General features: G+C 36.3%; 1 protein-coding gene across 5 annotated transcripts in view; it reads left to right on the forward strand.

Moving 5' to 3' along the window:
• Positions 1 to 21,436, forward strand: part of PPP2R5E (protein phosphatase 2 regulatory subunit B'epsilon) — a 74,882-nt gene extending 53,446 nt beyond the window's left edge. For 4 of the 5 annotated variants that reach the window (XM_085225789.1, XM_085225790.1, XM_031553722.2 and 1 more), the window contains 10 exons: positions 1,216 to 1,308; positions 6,444 to 6,574; positions 6,663 to 6,722; positions 7,317 to 7,425; positions 8,416 to 8,469; positions 8,578 to 8,628; positions 9,407 to 9,526; positions 11,922 to 12,049; positions 14,252 to 14,353; positions 16,893 to 21,436. In XM_085225789.1, coding sequence (XP_085081915.1) covers positions 1,216 to 1,308; positions 6,444 to 6,574; positions 6,663 to 6,722; positions 7,317 to 7,425; positions 8,416 to 8,469; positions 8,578 to 8,628; positions 9,407 to 9,526; positions 11,922 to 12,049; positions 14,252 to 14,353; positions 16,893 to 16,992 — 948 coding nt within the window. In that variant the 3' untranslated portion in view covers positions 16,993 to 21,436. The remainder of the gene's footprint in view (positions 1 to 1,215; positions 1,309 to 6,443; positions 6,575 to 6,662; positions 6,723 to 7,316; positions 7,426 to 8,415; positions 8,470 to 8,577; positions 8,629 to 9,406; positions 9,527 to 11,921; positions 12,050 to 14,251; positions 14,354 to 16,892) is intronic. The other variant, XM_085225791.1, reaches the window with a different exon arrangement.
• The last annotated feature ends 857 nt before the right edge of the window (positions 21,437 to 22,293 follow it).

Genomic DNA, 22,293 nt, shown 5'->3' on the forward strand with positions numbered 1-22,293 from the left:
TTTGGACTCTCTTGATATGTAGGCTTCATTCCTTATTTATAATAAATTTCACAAAATAAGAATCCTAAAATCTTCAACAAACCTATGTGCAGCAGAGGCACATGTCTGCTATCTTACTTTCATTGGCACTAGCACCGTGTTTTTAAAAGTCATTACTTTAAAAAGAAAGGGATAGTATTTCTTAGCCAGTGGATGACTTACCATTGTGAGGAAGAAGTGTACCAAAGTATTTGTCAGAAGTTGATAGATTTCCTGCTGAATTGATGTTAGTGATGTAAACTGACATTTTTTCCACGTCATATTTCTCAGCCTCTCTCTACCTTTCTGATTTTTGATTGTTTCCTTTTGGAGGAACTCAAAGAATGCTGACATAAAGCAGCAGCAGCAGTGTTGCAACATAGTGGTTTTTGCAGGGAAAAGTTTAAAGTTGCTTTAAAGTATAATTTGTAGCTTCCTTTCTCCTTTAATGTCAATATTCATACTTGCTGATACCAGAAGGGAAAAAATTTCCAATGCCTGCTCTTCTTGAAAAGGTGCAGTAAAAGAAGTGCTTGCTTGGAGCTCAGGTGATCAGTGACAGGTCAGAGTTGGCATTACATGAGGCTATTAGAGTGCCTCTTCTCCTTCTTTTTGGCTTATTAAATGGAAGATCTATTGCTGTCCCACTGAATAGTTCAGGCAGAGAAGGATTTGAATAGAAGCAAGCAGGTTTTCTCCATCCTCGAGGCTAATCTTTTCAGCAAGTCAGAAAGTCCTGATTAAATTCTATTTTCTGTTTTTTTTTCCTGTGTTTCAAGTAGTTTCTAATTTAAAATTAATATTTCTATCTGTTTTACCAGTTCTTTCATAACTGTAATTTTTCTATTTGATATGACTTAAGCAGTACAGAGGGCAGTTTAAATGAGCTTTCCAATTACCCTTGTTAGCTTTACAAGATGATAACAAGCATTACAAGATGGCAGTGTCTGTATTTAGTGATTAGATATCTCTGAATGGAGTTAAATAAGTAAAATTAACTTACAAAGCTCTTACATTTAATTGAAACACTTAAGGTAGCAATTTGCTAAAGGAGGAAAATATTTTTCATCTTCTCATCCTCCTGCTTGGTGGAAAAATAAGTATTTTGTTTTATATGGAAAGAATCTAGTGAAACACTTAGAAATAATAAACAATAATGAAGTCATAAACTAAGCTAATTTTTTTTTCACTTTGCAGCTTGTATATGAGTTTTTCATACGATTTTTGGAAAGCCAAGAATTTCAGCCCAGCATTGCCAAAAAATACATAGATCAGAAATTCGTATTACAGGTAAGCCAGTATGGTTTCACTTCGCTTTTGAAAGAAAATATTTTGTTTGGGATTTGAAAGTATAACATTATTTGCAACAGAAAATGCATTTACAGCAAGCATTTACAGTGAAAGTTGTCAAACTACAGAAATGGGAAGTATGTTGATCTCTGTTTCTACAGACACATACTGTGCTTGATTTGACTCCAGTTTCAATACATTAAATATGTAGGTTGCTCCAAAAATAGTGCCTTCTATCTGCTTCCAAGGAAACTACAACAACAAAAAAAGAGCACAGTAATGCCATTTGAGAGAGAAATTCCCAGCTACAACACACTTTTTCAACAGTCACCATCAGTAGCTATGTGTTTTCACCAACAATGGATGAAAGCCTCATGGTGTGCAAAAATCTGCACCAGTGGAGGTCACCCACTGTTTTGCAGTTGCTATGACATCATTACTAGGAAAATGTTGCCCATGCAGTCAGTCTTTCATCAGAGCAAACAGATGGAAGTCAGAAGATGCCAAATTTGTCTGTATGGTGGGGGTGGTAGGACAGTCCAGTGAAAACTGATACTGCACCCCACAGTCTTCAAACTGGTTTGGAGCCTGGCATTACTGTGTTGCAAAAGAAAAGTTGTCTTCTTCTCTAGCCTGACTCTGGAAGTTTGAGCCTTCAGCGTAGTCAGCATCAAGGTGTATTGGTCAGGGAGAGTTCATGGTTTGTCTGAGTTCCAGGAAATCCAGGCAGATCGCTCACCTCTTCTTTCTACTTGCTGAAGGTTGCATCTTGAACAACTTCTTCAATGGGAAATACACATCTTGCCACTTCTTAGGCTGTTTTGACTCAGTCTTGTAGCGGTGACAATGCATCTCGTCACTGGTAATGATGCAGTTCCTGAAAACAGCCACCTGCAGGCTCTTACTGTTTCAGTAGGTCCTGACAAACTTGCACATGGTATTCTTTCTGTTCCCTTGTGAGGACTTGTGGGATCCACTTCATACTTTGCAATATTCCAACATTGTCATCACCACTTTCAACACATTGAAACTGATATTCAGCCCCGCACACAGTTTCCTGCTGGTAATCAGCTAATTTGTGTTGGTGAGCTGATGAAGATGTTCTTCATTGTGTGGTGTGGCAGCTGTGCATGACTATCTGGAATGTGGCTTGTCTTTCACATTGCTGTCATCACTGCTGAAATGCACCACCCACCGCCTCACTGTACTCACATCCACTGTTTGATCTCTATAAACCTTCAGTAGGCATTGTTGAATGCCACTGGGTGCCATTTTTCCATGTGGACAAATTCAGTGACACACCTTTGCTTGAAGAAAGGGCATTTGTGTGCCCTTTCTTGTCAGACTCCATTCTGTCAGACTGCTGACATCTGTCACATGGCAACAAAATATAACGGGTTGTTGGTGGAAAGGTTTGACCTCTACTGCCATACCACCAACATCTGCTTCTGAAGCTGTGGGTCAACATAATAAAATAGGAGGCATTACTTTTGGATCAGCACTTGTATTTGACTTGTTCAAGGTAAGAGCAAGCTGAAACAGTAACTGTTAAAAAATGCAAGGCAAGTGTTCTGAAAATGCTGCCATCTAGAGACACCACTATTTAAATGTATCATATTATTGATAAAATATTTCTGTTGGAGGGGGAAATTATTTTTCTCTGCTGGAGAGCTGGCAACAAGGGCAGATATTCATTAACAAGCCTATTCCCAAAGCTGTATCAAAAACAGTAACACTATAGAGCTTGAGGGGGAAGTAAATCAAAAAGCCACATAAAGTTCAAGCTCTATTAAAAGCATGATGGAAGAAGTATCAGTAGTAAACAACACTGGCAAAGAATGGGAAGTTCTGTTTGAAATTCACTTGCCGTTGTGGCTAAATGGATGAGGTGGCCACAGTCTGTCAGTGAGCTGGCAGCCAGATGGTTTACACATTTCTTCTTCCTCCTTCACTTCAAACTGTAGTAGTCAGTCTTCTGCTGAGGAAGTTTCTTCTAGGGCAGGACAGAGGCCAGAACAGAGATGGCTGAAAGGTGATATTTTCTGGGATAAGGCAGGAAACTTTACGTATCTACTCCCTTTGCTTTTTGTCTTCAGCTTCCAACAATAGGCCTGTTTGTGTTTTGTGTTCCCATTGTGAGTTCTTGTAGAACCACAAAATCAGAATCAGCTTCATGTTTAACACAGTCCATAACTTGCTCTTGGAATAGTGGAAATTTGCAAATTTCCATACTTAACTGGAAAAGGGAATTTCCTGGGGTGTCAGACTTGAATAAAAGCCCAACTAGAAATGGCTGGGGAAGTACAGAATTGCTGATGACCTTACTCTCACCTCTGGAGTTTTTTTTTTTTTTTTCTTCCTGTGATGCTTAGGCAATAAAAACAGTAATTTGCTGTTCTTGTACATCATTCACATAAAGAATACCTGAAGAATTTAGCTTAGGGAGCAATTTTTATCCTTAAATTTTAAGATTCAGAGGTATCCTAATCACTTAAAACTTTTCAAGGCATTCAGCCCTATTAAGATTTGGCAGTGGAGAATGGGTCTAAAACAATGATTCTTAAGATCCCATTGGTCTTTATCTACTGAAAGGGAGAAGTGTGATATTTTGAAACCTACTTATCTGAAAACGTATGATAAAATTGGAGTTTGGAAGAATTTGAAGAATTTGGAAGCTCTTGTCAGATGATGCATTGTCATATATTGCTTTGCACACTTAAAACATTCATGTTTTTCTATCAAAAATTCTGCAGAGCCTTATATACATGTGCAAAGAGATATATTTCCCTGTTCACAGGTGTTTCTCATTTCATTTTTAGGAAGTTGGGTGTCTGTGCATTTCTTTCTGTATTTTTTGTGTGACATTAGTTAACAGTCTGTTATTACTGATCACTTACATTGGAAACCAGCTTGAGACCTTTGAAACACCAGATGTGCTTATGTTTTGTGACATTGGTAACACAACTATGACAGCTTCTATCATCAGTTTTCTCTCTAACACAATTTGTTTTTTAATGTTAAGTGGACTTGAGTGAAGTGTTTCTTAGCAAGAACTGTGCTAATATGGGAAGAATGAGACAGATGTAGGTTTTTTTTTTTTAAATATAGATGTGTAATTGGCTTTCAGCAGTATGTTTTGATAAAATGTTGTACGCTCGCAGTGTAACTTCATTTCTGAGGCTTCATTGTATATAGTCTGCAGTGGTTGCTAAGAGGCACTATGGAAATATCTCCACATGGATCTGTGTTGCTGAAGGTTGCTATTTTGGAGGTTTTATTTCCCTTTTCTGTATATGTTTGGTGTCAGAGTAGTTACGTAAATCATAGAAGTCTTACAGCTTGTTCATAAAAATAAGACTTTATTGTTGAAACTTGATAATGAATTGGACAAATCAAAATAAGCATCTTTTCTTTTTAAATGAGAGACCGAGTCTGACTTCAGCAATGTTTCCACAGAGGATCTGTATAAAAGAACTGGAAATATTTCTATTTTGCTCCTAAAAACAATCCAATAAGAATACTAAAAACAGAAGTGTTTCCAGCTGTTTGCTATCTTTGGGTGAAATTTGCTATTTGGGGAAGGATGAAGTAACTGTTTATTTCTTTAACTGCGGAATTAATTGAACAATGTGTTGATAACCTCTAGAGGGCAGCTGACAAACCCCATAGTTTCCTCCTGAAATTCCCATCAGAAATTCTTACTGCAGGGTTAGGGTAGTGGAAAAAACGTCCAACGTGATGAAGAAAAACACATACATCAATTGTAAACCTGAATATTACAAAGCAAAATCCCAGAAAGCTCAAAAAAATCTCTTTAATCTTCTTCTGATTTTTCCTCTTCACCTTCTTAAAATTGTGCACCAGTTACACAGAAATTACACAGTGTACAAGCACTTACATATCTGCTTATAATAGATAATTATAATTTATCTATTTGTGAATTGAGAATAATTTTGTTCTCTGCTGTTCCTGTAATGTTTTTCTGCCACCATCATAAACATTTTAAGGCCTGTTTGGCAAGCTGCCTTCGTTTATTTTTCAAGATATGTACTGGTTGAATGTTACCTTATCTTGCTGATATTCATTCTTTTTCTTTCTTACTACTTAAATTGCATTACATTCTGTGCAGTTCTATCTTTTTTTTTTTTTTAAAAAATAAGTTTTTCCTAATTCATTTGAAATGTCAGCAAAAATAGCAGATGTTGTGGTGTCAAAAAAGATGGAACTGAAAAGATAAGGTGAAACTCATACATTTGTGGTAGGGAAATAAATTGAAGAAGTGAGACTGCTGTTGTTGCTGCTTGTTTCATACCTTAGTTCTTAGAGGAAGCATTAGAGAGCAGTATTTTGGGATAGATTTTGTACAGAATTACACACTGGCTAATCCTCTCTTTTGACTGAGAAACACAAAATTATTTTGCTGTTTTAAAATAGTGAGAAAGTAAAGTAATCAATCTAAGTAATCTATCTACCTAAATCTAATCTAAGTAAAGAAATCTATTTTTTTCCTTTTTCTTTCCTTTTTTTTTTTTTAAACTGGATATTGCAGTTTACGTTTTGCTCAATCCTGACTGATTCTTTGATTTGCATTAATTGGTAGATATCCTGGGACAACAGATCCAGTGCTGCCACAGACTGCACTGTTGAATCCACAATCTCTGAAAGCCATGCAATCTCTAGAAAGGCTTAGGACCTTTTATTATAAATGAAAATCATTTAGAATGTGTCACTTCGATGCAAACTTATGCAATTAAAATGAAGGTCTGTTAATTCAGTGAGGAAATGAAAGTGGTAAGAAATAGTGTGTTGTTTTCTAGATGTGACAGCATTTTTATTTTTTGGAGGAGAGAGGAAGGAGGAAGAAGGCAGCGTTTGGGAGCCAGTTAATAAAAGTGTCTTCTTTAAAGATTTCTAAATGTTTATGCTGGAAGTTAAGGTGGATAAGTAGTGTTTTGTGGTGATGTACAGGGGGTTGCAATTATTATTTTTTTTTAATAACTGTATTTCTGTACCTTGGGCAGTACAGATACTGTGTCCCTACATGCACCTACTGCAATTTAACGGAATTCTGTGTGCCATCCTAGCCAAATGTAAAGCCTATCTACAGTTTAACTTCTTTTTTTCTTTAAACACAGTTGTTGGAGCTGTTTGATAGCGAAGACCCTCGAGAACGGGACTACCTAAAAACAGTCTTGCACAGAATTTATGGCAAGTTTCTGGGTCTTAGAGCATTTATCCGAAAACAGATTAATAATATTTTTCTACGGTAAGCTGTGGGAGAAGATATTTTTCTCATATAAATATTGTAGTATGCTGATATATTACTTATATTTAACTTTTTCTTTTTTTTTTAGATTTGTTTATGAAACTGAACACTTCAATGGCGTAGCTGAGCTGTTGGAAATTTTAGGAAGGTAAATGAGCATTCATTACCAATATCAGGCTTGGGCATGTCAGAGTAATTCAGACTTAGAAAAAGTATTGCTATAAGCCCTGATTTTGAAAGAGATGTGTGCACATGCTCATCTTTAAGCCCACGTGCAAATCTCTCTCCTATCTTTGCCAGGAGTTCATACGTGGATGCAAGTTACAGGCAGGAGGATTGGATTGATTTTGTGTGTGTGTTACACTTCATTCTTATGCACTGCATATTTTTTAAAAGTACACTAGCAGCATGAATATCTCATATACCTCATTATAGTAACTTAATTACCAAAGAACATGTGAATTTGCAGATTAAGTAGACGAGTTCTTATCTGTTCAATAGAAGGTTTGTGCAGTTGTTCATATGATGATTCTTAAGTTAGAGCTGAATTGTATGTACTGTATAGATACGTGCTGAAATGCTGATGTAAAGGAGGGCAAATTTCAGCATCTGTTTACAAATAACTTGAGCCCAATACAGGTGCTGACTCCTAAATGATTTTAATGTAGAAAGTTCTTGTTCAGACCTCAAGAATGTTTTCTGTGATGATAACACTAACAAATACTTCTCTTCTAATTTCTAGTATTATCAATGGTTTTGCTTTACCTCTTAAGGCAGAGCATAAACAGTTTCTGGTGAAGGTGCTGATTCCTTTACATACTGTCAGGAGTTTATCACTCTTCCATGCACAGGTAGAAGTTACAAAAATATTTTCTGCTCAGTTAGAATTCTATAATTTTTTAGTTACTTTGGAAATTTAATTGCTGAGTACATTAAAGGTGGGGGAAAAGTTTTGTAATGTGGGAAAATGCAGTAGATTTTCATATTCTTTTACTGCATTTTTTTAAGACAAATACCTTTTATTCTGATTAGATAATTAAAAATGTAACCTACATCTGTAATACTTTAAACTTTTGTAGTTAAGGTCTCTTTAAGCTTTCCTTTCTTTTCTTTCCTCATTCTCATAAGGCTGCCTTTCCCATTCTGCAATCCCCTTTCTCTGTCCCAAGAGGATGTTCAAGTATCCTTAGTCTTGTGGTCTCTTGGGCTCTTCTTCACTCTGGCAACTTTCTGAATACTAATGCCTTCGCTCCTGCATGATCTTTAATGTGTTCCTTTACTGACTTGATACCACGTTTTTGCTCTCCTATGTCCTGTCATACGTTCAGCTGTCATGATGACATTTTTCGTCTGATAAGTGATACCTGCTCCATTTCTGTCTCATTTTCTGATAGTGCAATCTTTCTTATACTTTCAAAGCCACACGTGCTAAATATGTTACTCAAGGTTTTAGCTGTGCCAGCTCATCTTGTGAGTTTTCACAATTTTACCAATATACAAAACATGTAAAAAGAAGCAATTTCAGAGATTAACAAAATCTTATAAACATTGTATCACTATATTTTGAACTCCAGGTTGCTCTGATTTTTAATTGTATGTGATAATTTGTCATGTGAAGACTTTTGTAATGTTTTCTTTCTTTATTGTTCCCTAGTAACTTGAATTTAAATGGATTTGCACAGTGCAGACTATGCATCTCAGTTTAAATATTTGACTGATTTTGAGAAAGCTATGTAGCATCTTGCCTACAGTCTCTATCTCTCTTTTTTTTTTTAAATGTTTGTCTGCAATTTCATTATAATATTCTAACTTTGTTTTCTTAAATCTTTACCTCTTCACAGCTGGCATATTGCATAGTACAGTTTCTGGAGAAAGACCCCTCACTCACAGAACCAGTAAATATTTTTCATATATTTTTTTCCATGTTAAACAGCTTGTCCTATTGTGAGGAATGTTAACAAAAAAAATAAATAAAAATCTAACTTCTTTTTCTTCTAATTTAGGTCATCAGAGGCTTAATGAAATTCTGGCCGAAAACCTGCAGTCAGAAAGAGGTAAATGAATTGCTACTGTTAACCAAAAATGTAAGAGTTAGTTTGCTCTACAGTATGATATGCAGCGAATATTTAGGTATTTCCAGACAGCTTGTACATGCTGTATTGGATCTTGATATTAATTCTTGTAGTTGATGTGGTTGGTTTTTTTTTCTGGACAGTTCTGACTAGAAAGAGAAAAGCTGCTGATAGTTGTAGTTTCTACTCACAAAATAAACACTAGCTTTTACACAGATTTTGATTTAGAAAGGAGAGAATAAATATACTGAGGACTAATTTAAAAAACTCTGTTTGATTTGGAATTTTTTATATTTGAAAATATTGTGTTACCTACCAAACTTGTAAAAGATGCTGTTAAACATTTGCATATTTGTTTAAAATTCTTAATGCAAATCTGTGATTTCCTGAGATTTTGTGACTCAGAGAAACTGTTATTTTGAGTATTATTTTAAAAAAGGAGATAAAATTCTGTTATGTGACTCTCCTTACTTACCAGGTATGAAGACTTTCTAGTCAAAGTGTTTGTATGACGCTGCGTTTTCAGCATGCATATTCTGGTGCAATTCTGAAGTTTATTTTAAGGGATTACTTTAAATACAGCATTTGCACACTTTGGTATCTTTTTCTGGTACTAGAGTCAGAAGTTGTCATGTTTTTTTGAACGAGAGTCTTGATGAGCTTACATTTTTCCCTAGAGGAGAAGTTGAAGGTATGCAGCATTTTACTGAGCAAGATAATTTAGAGATTTTTAATTCAATTTTTCCTTCCTTGTCTGTAGGTCATGTTCCTAGGAGAGCTGGAGGAAATCTTGGATGTAATTGAACCATCACAATTTGTCAAAATCCAGGAACCCTTGTTTAAACAAATTGCCAAGTGTGTCTCTAGCCCTCATTTTCAGGTTAGTGGTGAAGATGATTGTTTGTTGAGGAATGTGTAGTCTCAATTTCTAGCATAACACCTCTTCAAATGCAGATACCGTTTTATGTTCTGTGATTTTAAATACTTGTCTTCTGGATTCCCGTGGAAAGCTATTTTGCAGTAGAAGTTCAATTCTGAGCTCCGTGATGAAGTATATTTGAGGGTTACATCACAGAACTTGCAGTTTGGAGCTACATAAGGCTTTAAACTGTGTCCAAACTGACTTTGAGCCCTTACAGCTGTAGGTGAATACTGATTGTATGGCCTTCAGATTTGTAGGCCCAGTGGGATTTATTTGCTCCCTTTTTTAGTGCAGCACTGTCCAGCATTCTTGTTCTCCTTCCTCCTTTGTTCTCTAAGTAGATCTCTGGTTAGAGGTGATAGGTCCCATAGACCACTTTCTTTCTTGCATGATGGGAAGAAGGGGGATGAATAGGAATTAAATTTAATCATACGTGAAGAGGAGTTAGAATTCATGGCCTATATCATCTCATATTAAGCTATGTGATCTATCCTAACATAAAAGGAGATAGATTATTTGCTTCATTCTGTAATGCTAAGACTGACTCTCAGGAATCCCAGACCCTAGAAGTAAAAAAGAGCATGGAGAAAGGAAGACTTCCACTTTGTTGAGGAGGATCTGATTAGAGATCATCTAGACAAAATAAGCTTACACGATTCCCTGGGCCTTAATGGGATGCACCTACCAAATACTGAGGGAGCTGGCAGAAGTGATTGCTAAACCACTTCGCTATCATCTGTGCAAGGTCATTGAGAACTGGAGAGCTGCTGGCAGACTGCAGGAAAGCCAACGTCACTCCAGTCTTCAGAAAACGCAGTAAGGAGAAGGAGGGCCTGGGAAACTACAGGCCAGTCAGCCTCTCCTCTCCTCATCCCTGGAAAGGCAATGGACCAACTTATTTTAGATGTTATCTCCAAGCAAGAAGGTTATCAGGAGTAGCCAGGATGGAATCACCAAAGGAGAAATCATGCTTGACCAACGTGGTAGCCTTCTGTGATGTCATGACTGGCTGAGTAGATGAGAGAGCAGTGGATGTGTAACTTTACTTCAGCAAGCCTTTTGACACTGCCCCCCATGACATCCTAATAGGTAAGCTTAGGAAGCGTGGGCTGGATGAGTGGACAGTGAGGTGGATAGGGAAAGAAGAAATAGCTGTTCCTATCCAGCAAGTTTGCTGATGAAGCAAACCTGGGAGGAGTGACTGGCACACACCAGTACAGATTAGGGGCTTACCTGCTGGTAAGGATCCCTTTCTTTCTCTGTCCCGGTTGGCCATGAGCCAGCAGTGTGCCCTTGCAACCAAGAAGACCAATGGTGTCCTGGGGTATATTAAAAAGCACATGGCCAGCAGGTTGAGGGAGGTTGTTCTCCCCCCCTTTCTTCTGCCCTAGTGAAGCTTCATCTGGAGTACAGTAAAATGATTAGGGACCTGGAACAGATGTATCCCCTTGTGAGGATAGGTGGTGAAACTCGGGGCTGTTCAGCCTGGAGGAGACTGAGAGGGAATCTTATCAAGGCTTATAAAAGGATGGGTGTCAACAGAATGGGGCCAGGTGCTTTTCAGTCCTGCCTGGTGACAGGACAAGGGGCAACGAAGGCAAACTGGAAAACAGGAAGTTCCATATGAACATGAGAAGAACTTCTTTACTAAGAGGCTGACAGAGCTTTGGAACAAACTTCTCAGTGAGATAGTTTGTCTTTTCTGGATATATTCAAAACCTGCCTGGGTACTTTCCTGTGCAACTGTTATGGGAACCTGCTTTAGCAGGGGGTTGGAGTGGAATCACAGAATCACTGTGATTCTGTGATACAACTGCTATAGGCTCTTTCCTGGACTACATCTCTTTTTAGTACAGTGTAGATAAGTGTTTTCTCTTCTAGTTCCCAACTGCCCCCTCATAATGATTATTGTAATTAGTACCTTGCCCATGTTTAAGATCTCATCTTCCATATTTAGCCCAGCTACTGGACATAACACAGTTTCCTTTGTCTTGTATGCTAATGCTGGTCTGATCTTTCCATCTGGGAAATCAAAGGTGGAGGGAAAGAGGAGATGGAAAAGTTGTTCCGCTGTCCTTTCACTTCCAAAGCTGCAGTATTGTATTATCTGCACTTGGTCTATATTGATTCTCAACATATTGTTCAGGAGTAACAGAGGGTAGATACTGTGGGATCTGAATTACAGTATAAAAATTCAATTTCATTAATATAGATTATATTACTGATAAAAAATAGAGTTTCAATTCCAGAGCTAATTCATTTGAATGAAATTTCTGTGGTTTGTTTTTGCTTCAGAATATTAGAAATACAGATATATGAATTCCTGTTAATATTTTATTCCTTTGACTCAAAGGTGGCTGAAAGAGCACTGTACTATTGGAATAATGAATACATCATGAGTTTGATAGAGGAGAATTCAAATGTCATACTTCCCATCATGTTTTCCAGCCTTTATAGGATTTCTAAAGAGCACTGGAATCCGTAAGTTCTTGCAATTAAATTTAAAATTGCCTCTTGTCAAACTACTGATCAATTTAGGAAGTATGTGCTGAAGAATGTCAGAATAGGAGATACCCAGATTCAAAGCTGACATCTGCAGGTGCAGCTCTGTTAATGCCAATGTAAATTAGACCATGCTTGAGCTTGGCTCAAAATGATATTAATTATCTGTATGTGTATGAAAATCAGTACCTCGGGGGATAAAAATAAACTTTCTCCATAAGTTAAAAGAAAGAAAAATTAGGTGTTGTATTGTTATTGAAGAAAAAGTGTTGCTCATCAAGCATTTCTCATAAACAGCTGGTAAATGTGTTGTCTAGAATAATAATGCTTGGCATTAATAAAGCTTTGTAGCTGTATCATGGATGGTACTGTTCCCTCTGGTACCAGCATTTTTCTGAATGTTTATGGAGCATATAAACATCAGTTATTTCTTGTTTTTTTTTTCTTCTAAATTTATTTAAATACATCTGTTCTCTGTTGTGCACAGATCAGTGGCTTCCTATTGATATTTTGCTTTCTTGTTTTTAAACGAAATTTCCTAGTAGTGTAATGAAAAACATTGTTACAGTTAGATATCATGTATTCTATACTTGGGTTGAAAAGTTCGTTAAGCCAAACAGATAACTGTTTAGTAAACCTGTATCTTTAATGAGCTGTAATGTGCTCAGATCCCAGTTACTTTGCTAAGATCGTCCTGTAAAGCATTTGTAAGCTATTTCATCTTTTGCTCTTTGTTCTACATCTCCCAAACCCTCAAGTTTGTGTGCTTTCATCACAAATCTAATGCTACTGGAAGCCTTCCATGGTAAAGGCTGGTTACAGAAAGACATTTTAAGTGGCTTGCTACTGCACTCAAAGTCTCAAACCTTCCAGCACTCCGTCCAGCCTTTTGTACTACATTCTGGGGTGCTTCAAGTAATGAGAACATGCTAGTCTTTCAGTTCTCAGAGTGTTCATACCTACAGAAATGTACCATTAGCAGGCAAAACAGATTAAAAAACTTGTTGAATAAAGAAGCTATTTTAGGAATCTTTATGTGTATTAGAACATTAATAAATGAGGACAGCAAAAATGATAGTTTATTGAAAATATGTGAATGGTAGACAGGAGAATGTGGAGATGTCACATTTGCTATGTAGTTTAGCTCCAAATGTTGCTGGCACTTGTATTCATGCTGGCTGAAGACCTGTTTCATAAGCAGCTATGTGTCTGAATATGACACCTGTAGCATTGGATCAGGAATCAGGATTTCTTGATTAATAATCTGTTCAAATTTTTAAATGCTTTTGAGCTTTGTTTCTTTCCCTTCTCCTCTGTTGCTAAGTTGTTTTTTTATGTTGAACTCTGCTGGAGAGGAATTTTGAACTCTAGATGAATCAGACTAATAACAAACCCCTGTTACTTTAGAAATACTGTTATATTTTAGGTTATCTTTGTGTGACAGAATGTCTTAGAAGCCTTTTTGAAATTACTGGCATTGTACATCATTTCTCTCTGTAGGAACAGGTCCTGTTTTATTCAGTTAGGCAACTGACATCAAAATGAGCAGTGGTGTATTGACTTCTGTGTTACAGCAGTAAGCAAAGGCAGCAGAGGTTTATTCATACACTGCATACTGCTTTGCATAGATATGGCAACATTGCATCCATAGCACTTGTGATGGTGTTTTGTTGTTTTTTTAATCAATAATTTTTTAATGTACCAAAGTAAAAGTGAATATGAAATGTAATGATACAAGGACAGCACTTTTTGAAATAAAGCCTTGTATTTTGCGTAAAGGCATGGATTATTCAGCTTGATGGAAGAATTGTAAGGAAATATGAATCATACCCTTTTTTGTTTCAATTCTGGTACTTCTGAAAGCAGTGATTTTAATCCCTGGAGTTGCATTCAGAATTGTTCAACATCATGAGGGAGGAGTCTGTCGTTATTTCTTACAGCTTTCTGTTGTTACCTTTTACCCTAGATGTTTGCTTTGCCTCATGTAAGTAGTTATTATAGAGTTATCAAGAACTGATTCATACCGTTAAAGGTGTTGATCAAGTAGTTTCACTGAAATAAAAATTTGCATATTTGCAAGAGCAGAATTGCTCACAGAACTGCTGGTAAGAGAAGATAGTTTTCTTATTTGATTTCACCTGAAACTAATAAATTCCTTTCTTCTGTTTTAATGTTTCACAGGGCTATTGTGGCTTTAGTCTACAATGTGTTGAAGGCATTTATGGAAATGAACAGCACCATGTTTGATGAGCTGACAGCCACTTACAAGTCAGATCGTCAGCGGTAACTTTTTAAAGCTTTTTTTGTCAGCTGTGCATAAGGACTGCTGTTTAGATTTTCCTTTGCACTCAGCTGCAATTGCAAAATCTCATACATAATTTACACAATGCCTGTATTTTTCCCTATGTTCTCTTTAGCTTCCTGTTTGCAAGTTGTGAGAGAATGTAATGTATAAGTTGATCTTTACCCCTTTTAAAACGTGGTAATTGTTACATAGCTTGGGAAGTTTCAGGAAACTCCTTTTGACATTGTATTCCAAAAGAATTAGATGTATTAAGCTATTTCCATCTAAAAATTGGGGAGCACTTCTTAATTGTGGACAGTGGAACACATTGCTCAGAGCGGTTGTGGAGTCTCCATGCTTGGAGATGTTCAGAAGCTGCCTGGACATGATCCTGGGCAACTTGCTGTGGGTGGCCCTACTTGAGGGGATACATCAATGATCTCCAGAGGCCCCATCTGACCTCTGCCATTCTTTGTTTCTGTGAAGCCTTTCAATGATAAAAGAAAACAATTGTTTAAAGATACCATTTTTCTTCAAGATTTTAAAACAAACACTGAGATTTGGAAAGATTTTCCTCATGTTTTAATTTTCCAAATCAATGCTTATAGACTAGATGTTGTCTTGAAGCACAAAGGCGACTTTCAACTTTTTTGGTTCTTAATCAGAAGCCTTGCTTGATCTGAATCTTTGAGCTTGTGCAATCCATTAGGTACACCACTCATTCATTCCAACCCAGTTGTATGCAATTTGTCTGTTTTCCTATACTCCTTCATATTCCAATTATTGTGCAGTTTCTTTTCTCGAGAGATTTAGCCCATCCAAAGTAGCAGGTTAAAAAAATAAAAATAAAAATAGAATTCAGGAACTCTGAACTTTTGTGTGACTTGGAGTTCCCACAAGCAAAGCAAAGGATTCTGGAAGTCATAAAAACTTGCTATGTTAGTAGTCTCTAAAGTCTCTTGGAGGCCATAGCTTTAGAATTGTGTCTGGATTCATGCTGTTGTCTGTTGTGCTTCATTGCTGTAAAATAAGAAGTTTTATACATGAAAAATCCACAGTTAACAGGTGAACTAATAAAGCTTTTTAAATTTAAAGCCTCAGGTCTGTGAGCTAAGACACACATGAATTCTAGGTAGCTGATGATAAATAAGGTTCAATCTGCTAGAACAGCTGAGGCAATACCGTGTGGCTTTCTAGCAAAAGAGGCTGAGAATCTCAGGACTGGTCATCTAATCCAGACATTTTCAAGTCACCTCAGTGACTTAAATCAGTGTCATTTGCACTTTGCACCTTAAGATGAGGAACTCAGCTCTTAACAGAATGGGGCACCAGTGTAGTATTAGTTGTCCATGTTTGGACAACTAATTATCATCTTAAAGCATGTAAATAACTGCATGTGTAAACAGGGATAATTAATTAATGGATGTTTAAAGAAAAAAAATAATGTTTACAGAAAAACTTAATTGTATTAATAAAACAAGATTTTAAAAATTTATCTTTAATACTATTTAAAGCTTGAGGAGAAAAATGTTCAGTATTAATGACTATGCTGGGTTAGATAGGTAAGTTGGATGAGGTTATCATCGTTTCAGAGCCTTTCACTAAGCAGGCATATATTTTATAATGATAATAAATATCTGGTAAACAGCCTAAGAATGTCAGGCTATTTCATTTATTCTTGTGATACTATGTTGTAGAGACAATGGGCTCTATTTTGTTTTAACTGATCTTCAGGGTCTTAGATAAAAGTTGTTTTTCTTTTTTTTATGCGCTGAAAATACTGTAACCAGATGTTGATATTGCAGCTGAATTGAGATATGTAGGAATAGTATTTCTAATCCACTGAAATATTTTTAATAATTCTGTAATTTGACAAGCAGAAAATCTGTATCTATTATTGTTAGCTTTTCATTTCATCTGAACATGCAGGGTGATGCCATAGAAATGGAATGCATTTTGCATCTTGAAATGCAGGGAAATTTATTCAAAATAAGCTACAGCAGAAACAGGAAATTTAGAAAGCAAATAATGCAGGTAAAGCGAATATTAGCTTAGCTGTTTAATTTTAACAAAATAGCCATTAAAGCCTGTTGTTAAAGAAAATACTACATAGAATTTGGTAGGGGAAAAAAAAAGTAAAGCGCTGACTAAAAGATATATCTTGTGTCTGAACTTTCCCTTTGCTGAAGTATATGAAAGCCCTAAATAAAGAAACTTGAAAATAACAAAATGCAGATTAGCACTAATAATGATATTTGGCCCATAATAGAAGTTTTTTTTTTAATTTATTTTTTATTGCAGAATAGCATGTATAAGCAATGTTATTTTATTTTATCCTAATACTTTTTTTTAGTAGTATTTACATAGGCAATGAAAAGCAAAAACAAAACAAAAACAAACAAACAAACAAAAAACCCTTAAAAAAGTAAGTATAGGAATTGCAATTATGTTAAATAAAACTAGTACTGCTAATTAATGTCATTTTTACATAAATATTTATTTTCGTCTGCTAACTCTTTGTTTTGTTTCATCTGTCAGTGAGAAGAAGAAAGAAAAAGAGCGTGAAGAACTGTGGAAAAAACTGGAGGATTTGGAATTAAAGAGAGGTCTTAGACGTGATGGAATAATTCCAACTTAACAAAAAAACAAAACAGCATTATTAACCTGTGGAGTCACACATTTATGTAGTAGAAGATGGAGCAACAGTTTTCTGTATTGTGCAACTTTACAGTAGATTTCACATTTGTTTCATTATTACAACAGCACTGTATATACCTGTCTCTAAGTAAAGGAAAAAAATAAGGACTTTAATCCAAAGTTTGGACAGCAGATGGACTTCTCAGAACTTTGCAAACATAATCATTGTTTTAACCCTTCTTTAAAACCAGTCTTCAAAGATCTGTTGATGAAAATTGCAATGTCAGATTTCATTGTCAGGACCTGTTCCTTATTTATCGTTAGCAGAGAGTATAATACAACTTTCAAATGTGAACAATCTTAAAATTTAGCTTGTCTTTCTGCTAAACTGTTAAGTGTATTTATAGTAAAAGAGAAAAAAGACTGTCATTTCCTTATGAGTTTGTGTAACATCCTCCTTCTCTGGATAACTTTACTGTAATTTGACTTTTTTTTTCTTTCCTTTTGCACATCTTCATAAGTTGAATGTCCATTCAGATCAGGGCCATGGAAAAAAAAAAAAAGCATAGGTCCTGAATAAAAGTTTTGTTTACTGGTGTGAGCATTTTTTAGTACCAGTCTGTCTCTGGTGCTTCTTTAGTTTGAACATTAGGAGCTAAAAAAAACAAGTAGGTGATAAACATAGTAGGAAAGGGAGCTTTGGATTCGTGCACCTATTTATTGCAAATCCAAATTAGTGTCCACAATCCTTGAAAAATGGACAGTGGTAACAGCTTAGATTTCAGTACCTAACCAGTATTAGTGTTACGGCATTGGACACACATACCAGAGCTGTTTTAGAAATACTAATTCCTAAATTACTACAGTATGTTTTTATTGGACCATTTTGAAAGAATAAAGACAAACGCTAAACAGTGCAAGCATGAAATTGGTCTCCAGTGGTCATGGATCTAATTGGGAAATGAGTTGAGATAGCAGTTTGGACTGTTTGGAGTTGTTGCCTTACTTTTTAATATGTATTTATAAAGTGTTCCAGCAAAAGAGGATGTAGCCTCTAAGAAACATACTATAGTGTTTTTGTGGTTCTAGTACTATTATTACTCATCACAGTACCAGCCCTATGGTCTTAGCTGGAAAGGATTCTGGATAATATACTTCTGCATTCTCATCTGGATGCTCATTCCTAACTACTGTATTTGTTACCAAAAGTGGTTCTACAAATGCTACTGAAAAAAAATTCTGGAAATCCTAATGTTCTGAGTATTAATAATAAAGCTTTTATATCAAAGGTGCATTGTGACCAAATTGTTTAAAACAAAAGAAAAAAAAAATAAAGAAGAAAAAAAAAATAAAGAAGAGGGCTGTATTATAAGTATACATTATTGGCTATCTGCTTTGTATTTGAAAGTGGAATTTACATCTTTGGTAGGTAAAATGCTGATAAAACTTATGTACAGTAAATATTTAGCTAATGCAGTTGCATTATTATATACCGAAAGGTATGTGTTTCGGGATTTTACTCCAGGATGCTTTTGAACTGTTATGGTCATATGACAACAGTGAATTGATAATCCTAAACCATCAATCCAGCAGTATTTACAGTATAAAACTGAATTGGTGTTCATGAGTCTTTGTGATAGTTGCAAACATGAATTTATGACCTGTTGCCATTGATAGAAATACAGTATAAATACATGCTTGTATATTTTTCTTCCTACCATTTAAGTATACAGTAGGATTTGAAGTTTTCTTGTTTCCAGGCACGGAAAAGAGGAGAGAAAGAAAAGAAAAAAGGAATTCCCTCCTTGACTACTGACTGTTTCGGGATTATCAGGTCACAGTTTGTACTCCTGGGTCTGCACACACAAATGTTGTAAACTCAACAGTTTTGTAAAAACTTGGTACTGTTAATTCTGGGACAGGAAAAAAAGAAAAAAAAACAAAAAACAAAAAAGGTGGATCTAGTCATATGCAACACCCAACACAACATGGTTTAAAGAACACTGGCTGGGACGCAGTGTAAATTAGACAGTTACTGTCATAGTTGAAACATTTTATTTTGAAGTGCTGAAGCAAAGGTGCAAGCTGAGATACTGTAGATTAAATAAATTTATAACAAATCACGTCCCTTAGCCCGTTGATTTTGACAGTCTTTTATTTCTGTTACAAAAGAAATATTTACTAGTGTGATTTCTGTGTGAAATTATCACGATTTACAAGAGGATGGATTGAATCATGCTTAAAGACTGTTTGATTGTGAAAAATTGAGATAGAATGGAAATTTAAAGGAGAAATTTTCCACCTGGTGGAGTAAAGCAGAACGATGTGAAATTAGAAAAAGCACCTTGTCCTGTACTTAGAGTTTAGGTGAGTGTTGTTTGTTCATAACTTTATGGTTTTGACATGACGTTCTGGTATTGATCATACACAACCGATGAGAACCTGATGGGTTGCAATATTTTATTACCTCTGATGTGGGGATAGCAGGGAATGTCTAAAGCTTGTAGATGATTTATCACTTCCAAGAAGGAATGTTTCTCTGAACGGAATGGGACGATGTGCTATTAGTCACGAGACTCTAAAAAGGCTGATGAGACCCTAGGTTGCACTTTGTGGTGTATGTGAAGAAGCACTTGCCACAATGACCTGACTGTACCCCCAGGGTCCACTGTTTGCCGCAACCCGAAAGCGATATTCTGCCACTGTACAGAGCTCCCTTTGGGATCAGTTGGAGTTTTAGGCAAAGAAGAAGGCAGCGAATGGGCCCAAGTGTGATCAGTGCATCTATTTAATTGTGCTTTCATTTGCTTGTTGAGTTCCAGAAACTACCTTTATTTGTGTAAATGTTGTTATTGACTGCTCTTAGAGCAGGGGTTGGGTGATGGCTCGTGTCCTGTGCCATATTGGTTTCAGGAGAAAGGATTGAATGCTGTCTGCTAAAAGGAAAGAACTGCATTTTCAATACAAGGGCATTGCATCAGGTCATGGGGATACGACGACTGTAAAAGTAAAGTTCCTCTCATATACCTTAAATTGAGCACATATTGCTTTTTTCATCTTGCAAGTCTCCCTTATTGTTTTCCTTTCATTGCTTTTGAGTGTTTTTTGTCTCTCTTCCAAAGGTTGGAATGCTTTAAATAAAAGTATTCTAATGCCGTTGGATCTTTCATTAGTACATTTAATCTTGGTTTTCTTAGCATAAATAAAAGGGTTTAATTTATTTTTTATCTCCTCCTATATGTGGAAAAAAAGCAAGGCTGTTGGAGCCAAGAATTGCTTGAGCAAGAAAAGCAGCAGCTGTGTGTATGTTATACATGTGTAAGTACAGCCTCAGGCTCTCCTACTCTAAGGAAAGGAAAATATATTAGGAGCTATAAAAACCTCTATTATTTTGTGAGGAGAGGGAAAAAGCTGAGCAGATCTTTCTCCCCCCAAATAAAGCCAAAAATGAGTTGGCTTTAGTTCTGTCTTTAAAAGCAAAGGTGGCATTTTCTCTTGATCGTGTGGCTATCCTCACAAAGCAGTTCCCCTAAAAGACGATCAAGTTGATGAAGTGCAAGATTGAAGAGTGTTCTTATTTATGTGTGACTTTATTTAGGCTTATCTGCTTCCCTTACCAGCTGTATCGCGTGACACAAATTAGTTTTCCTAGTCGATAGGTGCAGCAGATTTTGCATTGCCCAGTTTTTCATTTAAAGTCCACGATATCTTGAAATGGGATGGAACTAATTTTTCCTTGAAAACTTTAATCCCAGTGTCGCTTCCCATCCACAGAAGCACACACTTCTTATTATGACCTCTGAATACATGTTTTTGTTATTTGGATCACTTACTGTAAATATGTTGTATTCATAACCTCATGTAAAATGAGGAATTTTCAAATATAAATAATAGTACCAATACATTTCTTGTTGTTGGCCTATTTTTGACTGTAGTATAGCGAATGAGCTGTCATGCTTTTTGTTTAAAAGTTAGCATTAGATTCATAGATCTGAATATTTTAGCATTTCATTGTTTAAGCAGGAGAGGGCAGCAAAAGTTCATTTTTCCCCATAGGAATGCTCTGGTCCATTATCGTTTTTAAATTTAGATGCATTTAACTATTTGTAGGCGGGGGGAGTGGGAGGGGAATAAAACATTTTTTATATTATATTAAAAGGTGCATATGAAAATATAAAGACTGGTCCAACCAGACCGTAAACACGTCTTCTACTTACATCAAAGTAATAATAACAATGCCTTCCACCTCTGGATAAAGTACAAGCAGGTCTTAAGCTCTTGGATTCAAATGTCATTCTTTGGAAATAGTTTACTTTCTTAAAAATGGTATCAAACTCGAACTCAATGGTGCTCCCAGCTATAAATGTGTAATCTTCCTCTTATGCACATGCTCAAGAGGCTCTGTACTGTGGGTGCATCTAAATAAAGAAGCAATGAAGTGTTTACCAGGTGCTTGGCTTTTTTTTCCTACCTCCTCCCATCTAAACTTCATCTACCTTTTCACCAGAGAACTTCCAGCGACCAGCTGTCCATTCTTGTGTGCTGAACATAAGGACAGTACTCTAAGAAAAAGAACACCCAAAGAGGAGGTAACTTCTGTTTCTGTTAGAATTACCAGCACAGACTAGTTTTCATTACTTTTTTTTTTTTTTAAAGGTCCTCTCATGATGGTGAGCATCCTTGTGCTGCATGCAACCAAGCCTGTAAAGATGAAGAGCAGTGGAGGCAGAGGGCAGACGTTAGACACACACTGTGTCCTTTGTAAGCCATTTGACCCTTAGGCTTTGCAGCTGGTGAAGGAGCAAGACTTAACGTTTGTAGCATCATTCTGCTGTTTCAGTCCTTGTGCTGCTCTGCATTGCGTTATGGAAGTGAGGAGAAAAGTTTAAGGTGGTTAATTACAAAAGAAGCAGCATCTGGAGGGAAACTGAAGGTAGAGCCAGGTGAGGGGTAGTGCTGATGAGTAGCTTTAGCAATAAAGCTAGATCAATATTTATTAAACTGATTCTGAAATATTATTTTTCCTAGGTGAGTTATTCCAGTAGCGTAATTCTTTAAATTTCTTTCCATTTTGACTTTTTTTTCCAAATGACATTTTCACCAGTTGGATCTTGCGTGCCTTAGTTAGCAGAGCTCTTTATCAGAAATCTCTGGCACTTGTAAGACTCTATTCAGATCGCTTACCCTCCTTCTTTGTCTCTTTGGTTCCTTACTGCAAGGCAAGTTCTTTCAAAGAAGCACAACACAATCAGAACACGCAGTAAGTTGGCCTTCAGGGTAGGATTTATCTTCAGTAAATGCA

Source organism: Meleagris gallopavo, chromosome 5, assembly GCF_905368555.1.
Source record: "Meleagris gallopavo chromosome 5, MGAL_WU_HG_1.1, whole genome shotgun sequence".
Lineage (NCBI taxonomy): Eukaryota > Metazoa > Chordata > Aves > Galliformes > Phasianidae > Meleagris > Meleagris gallopavo.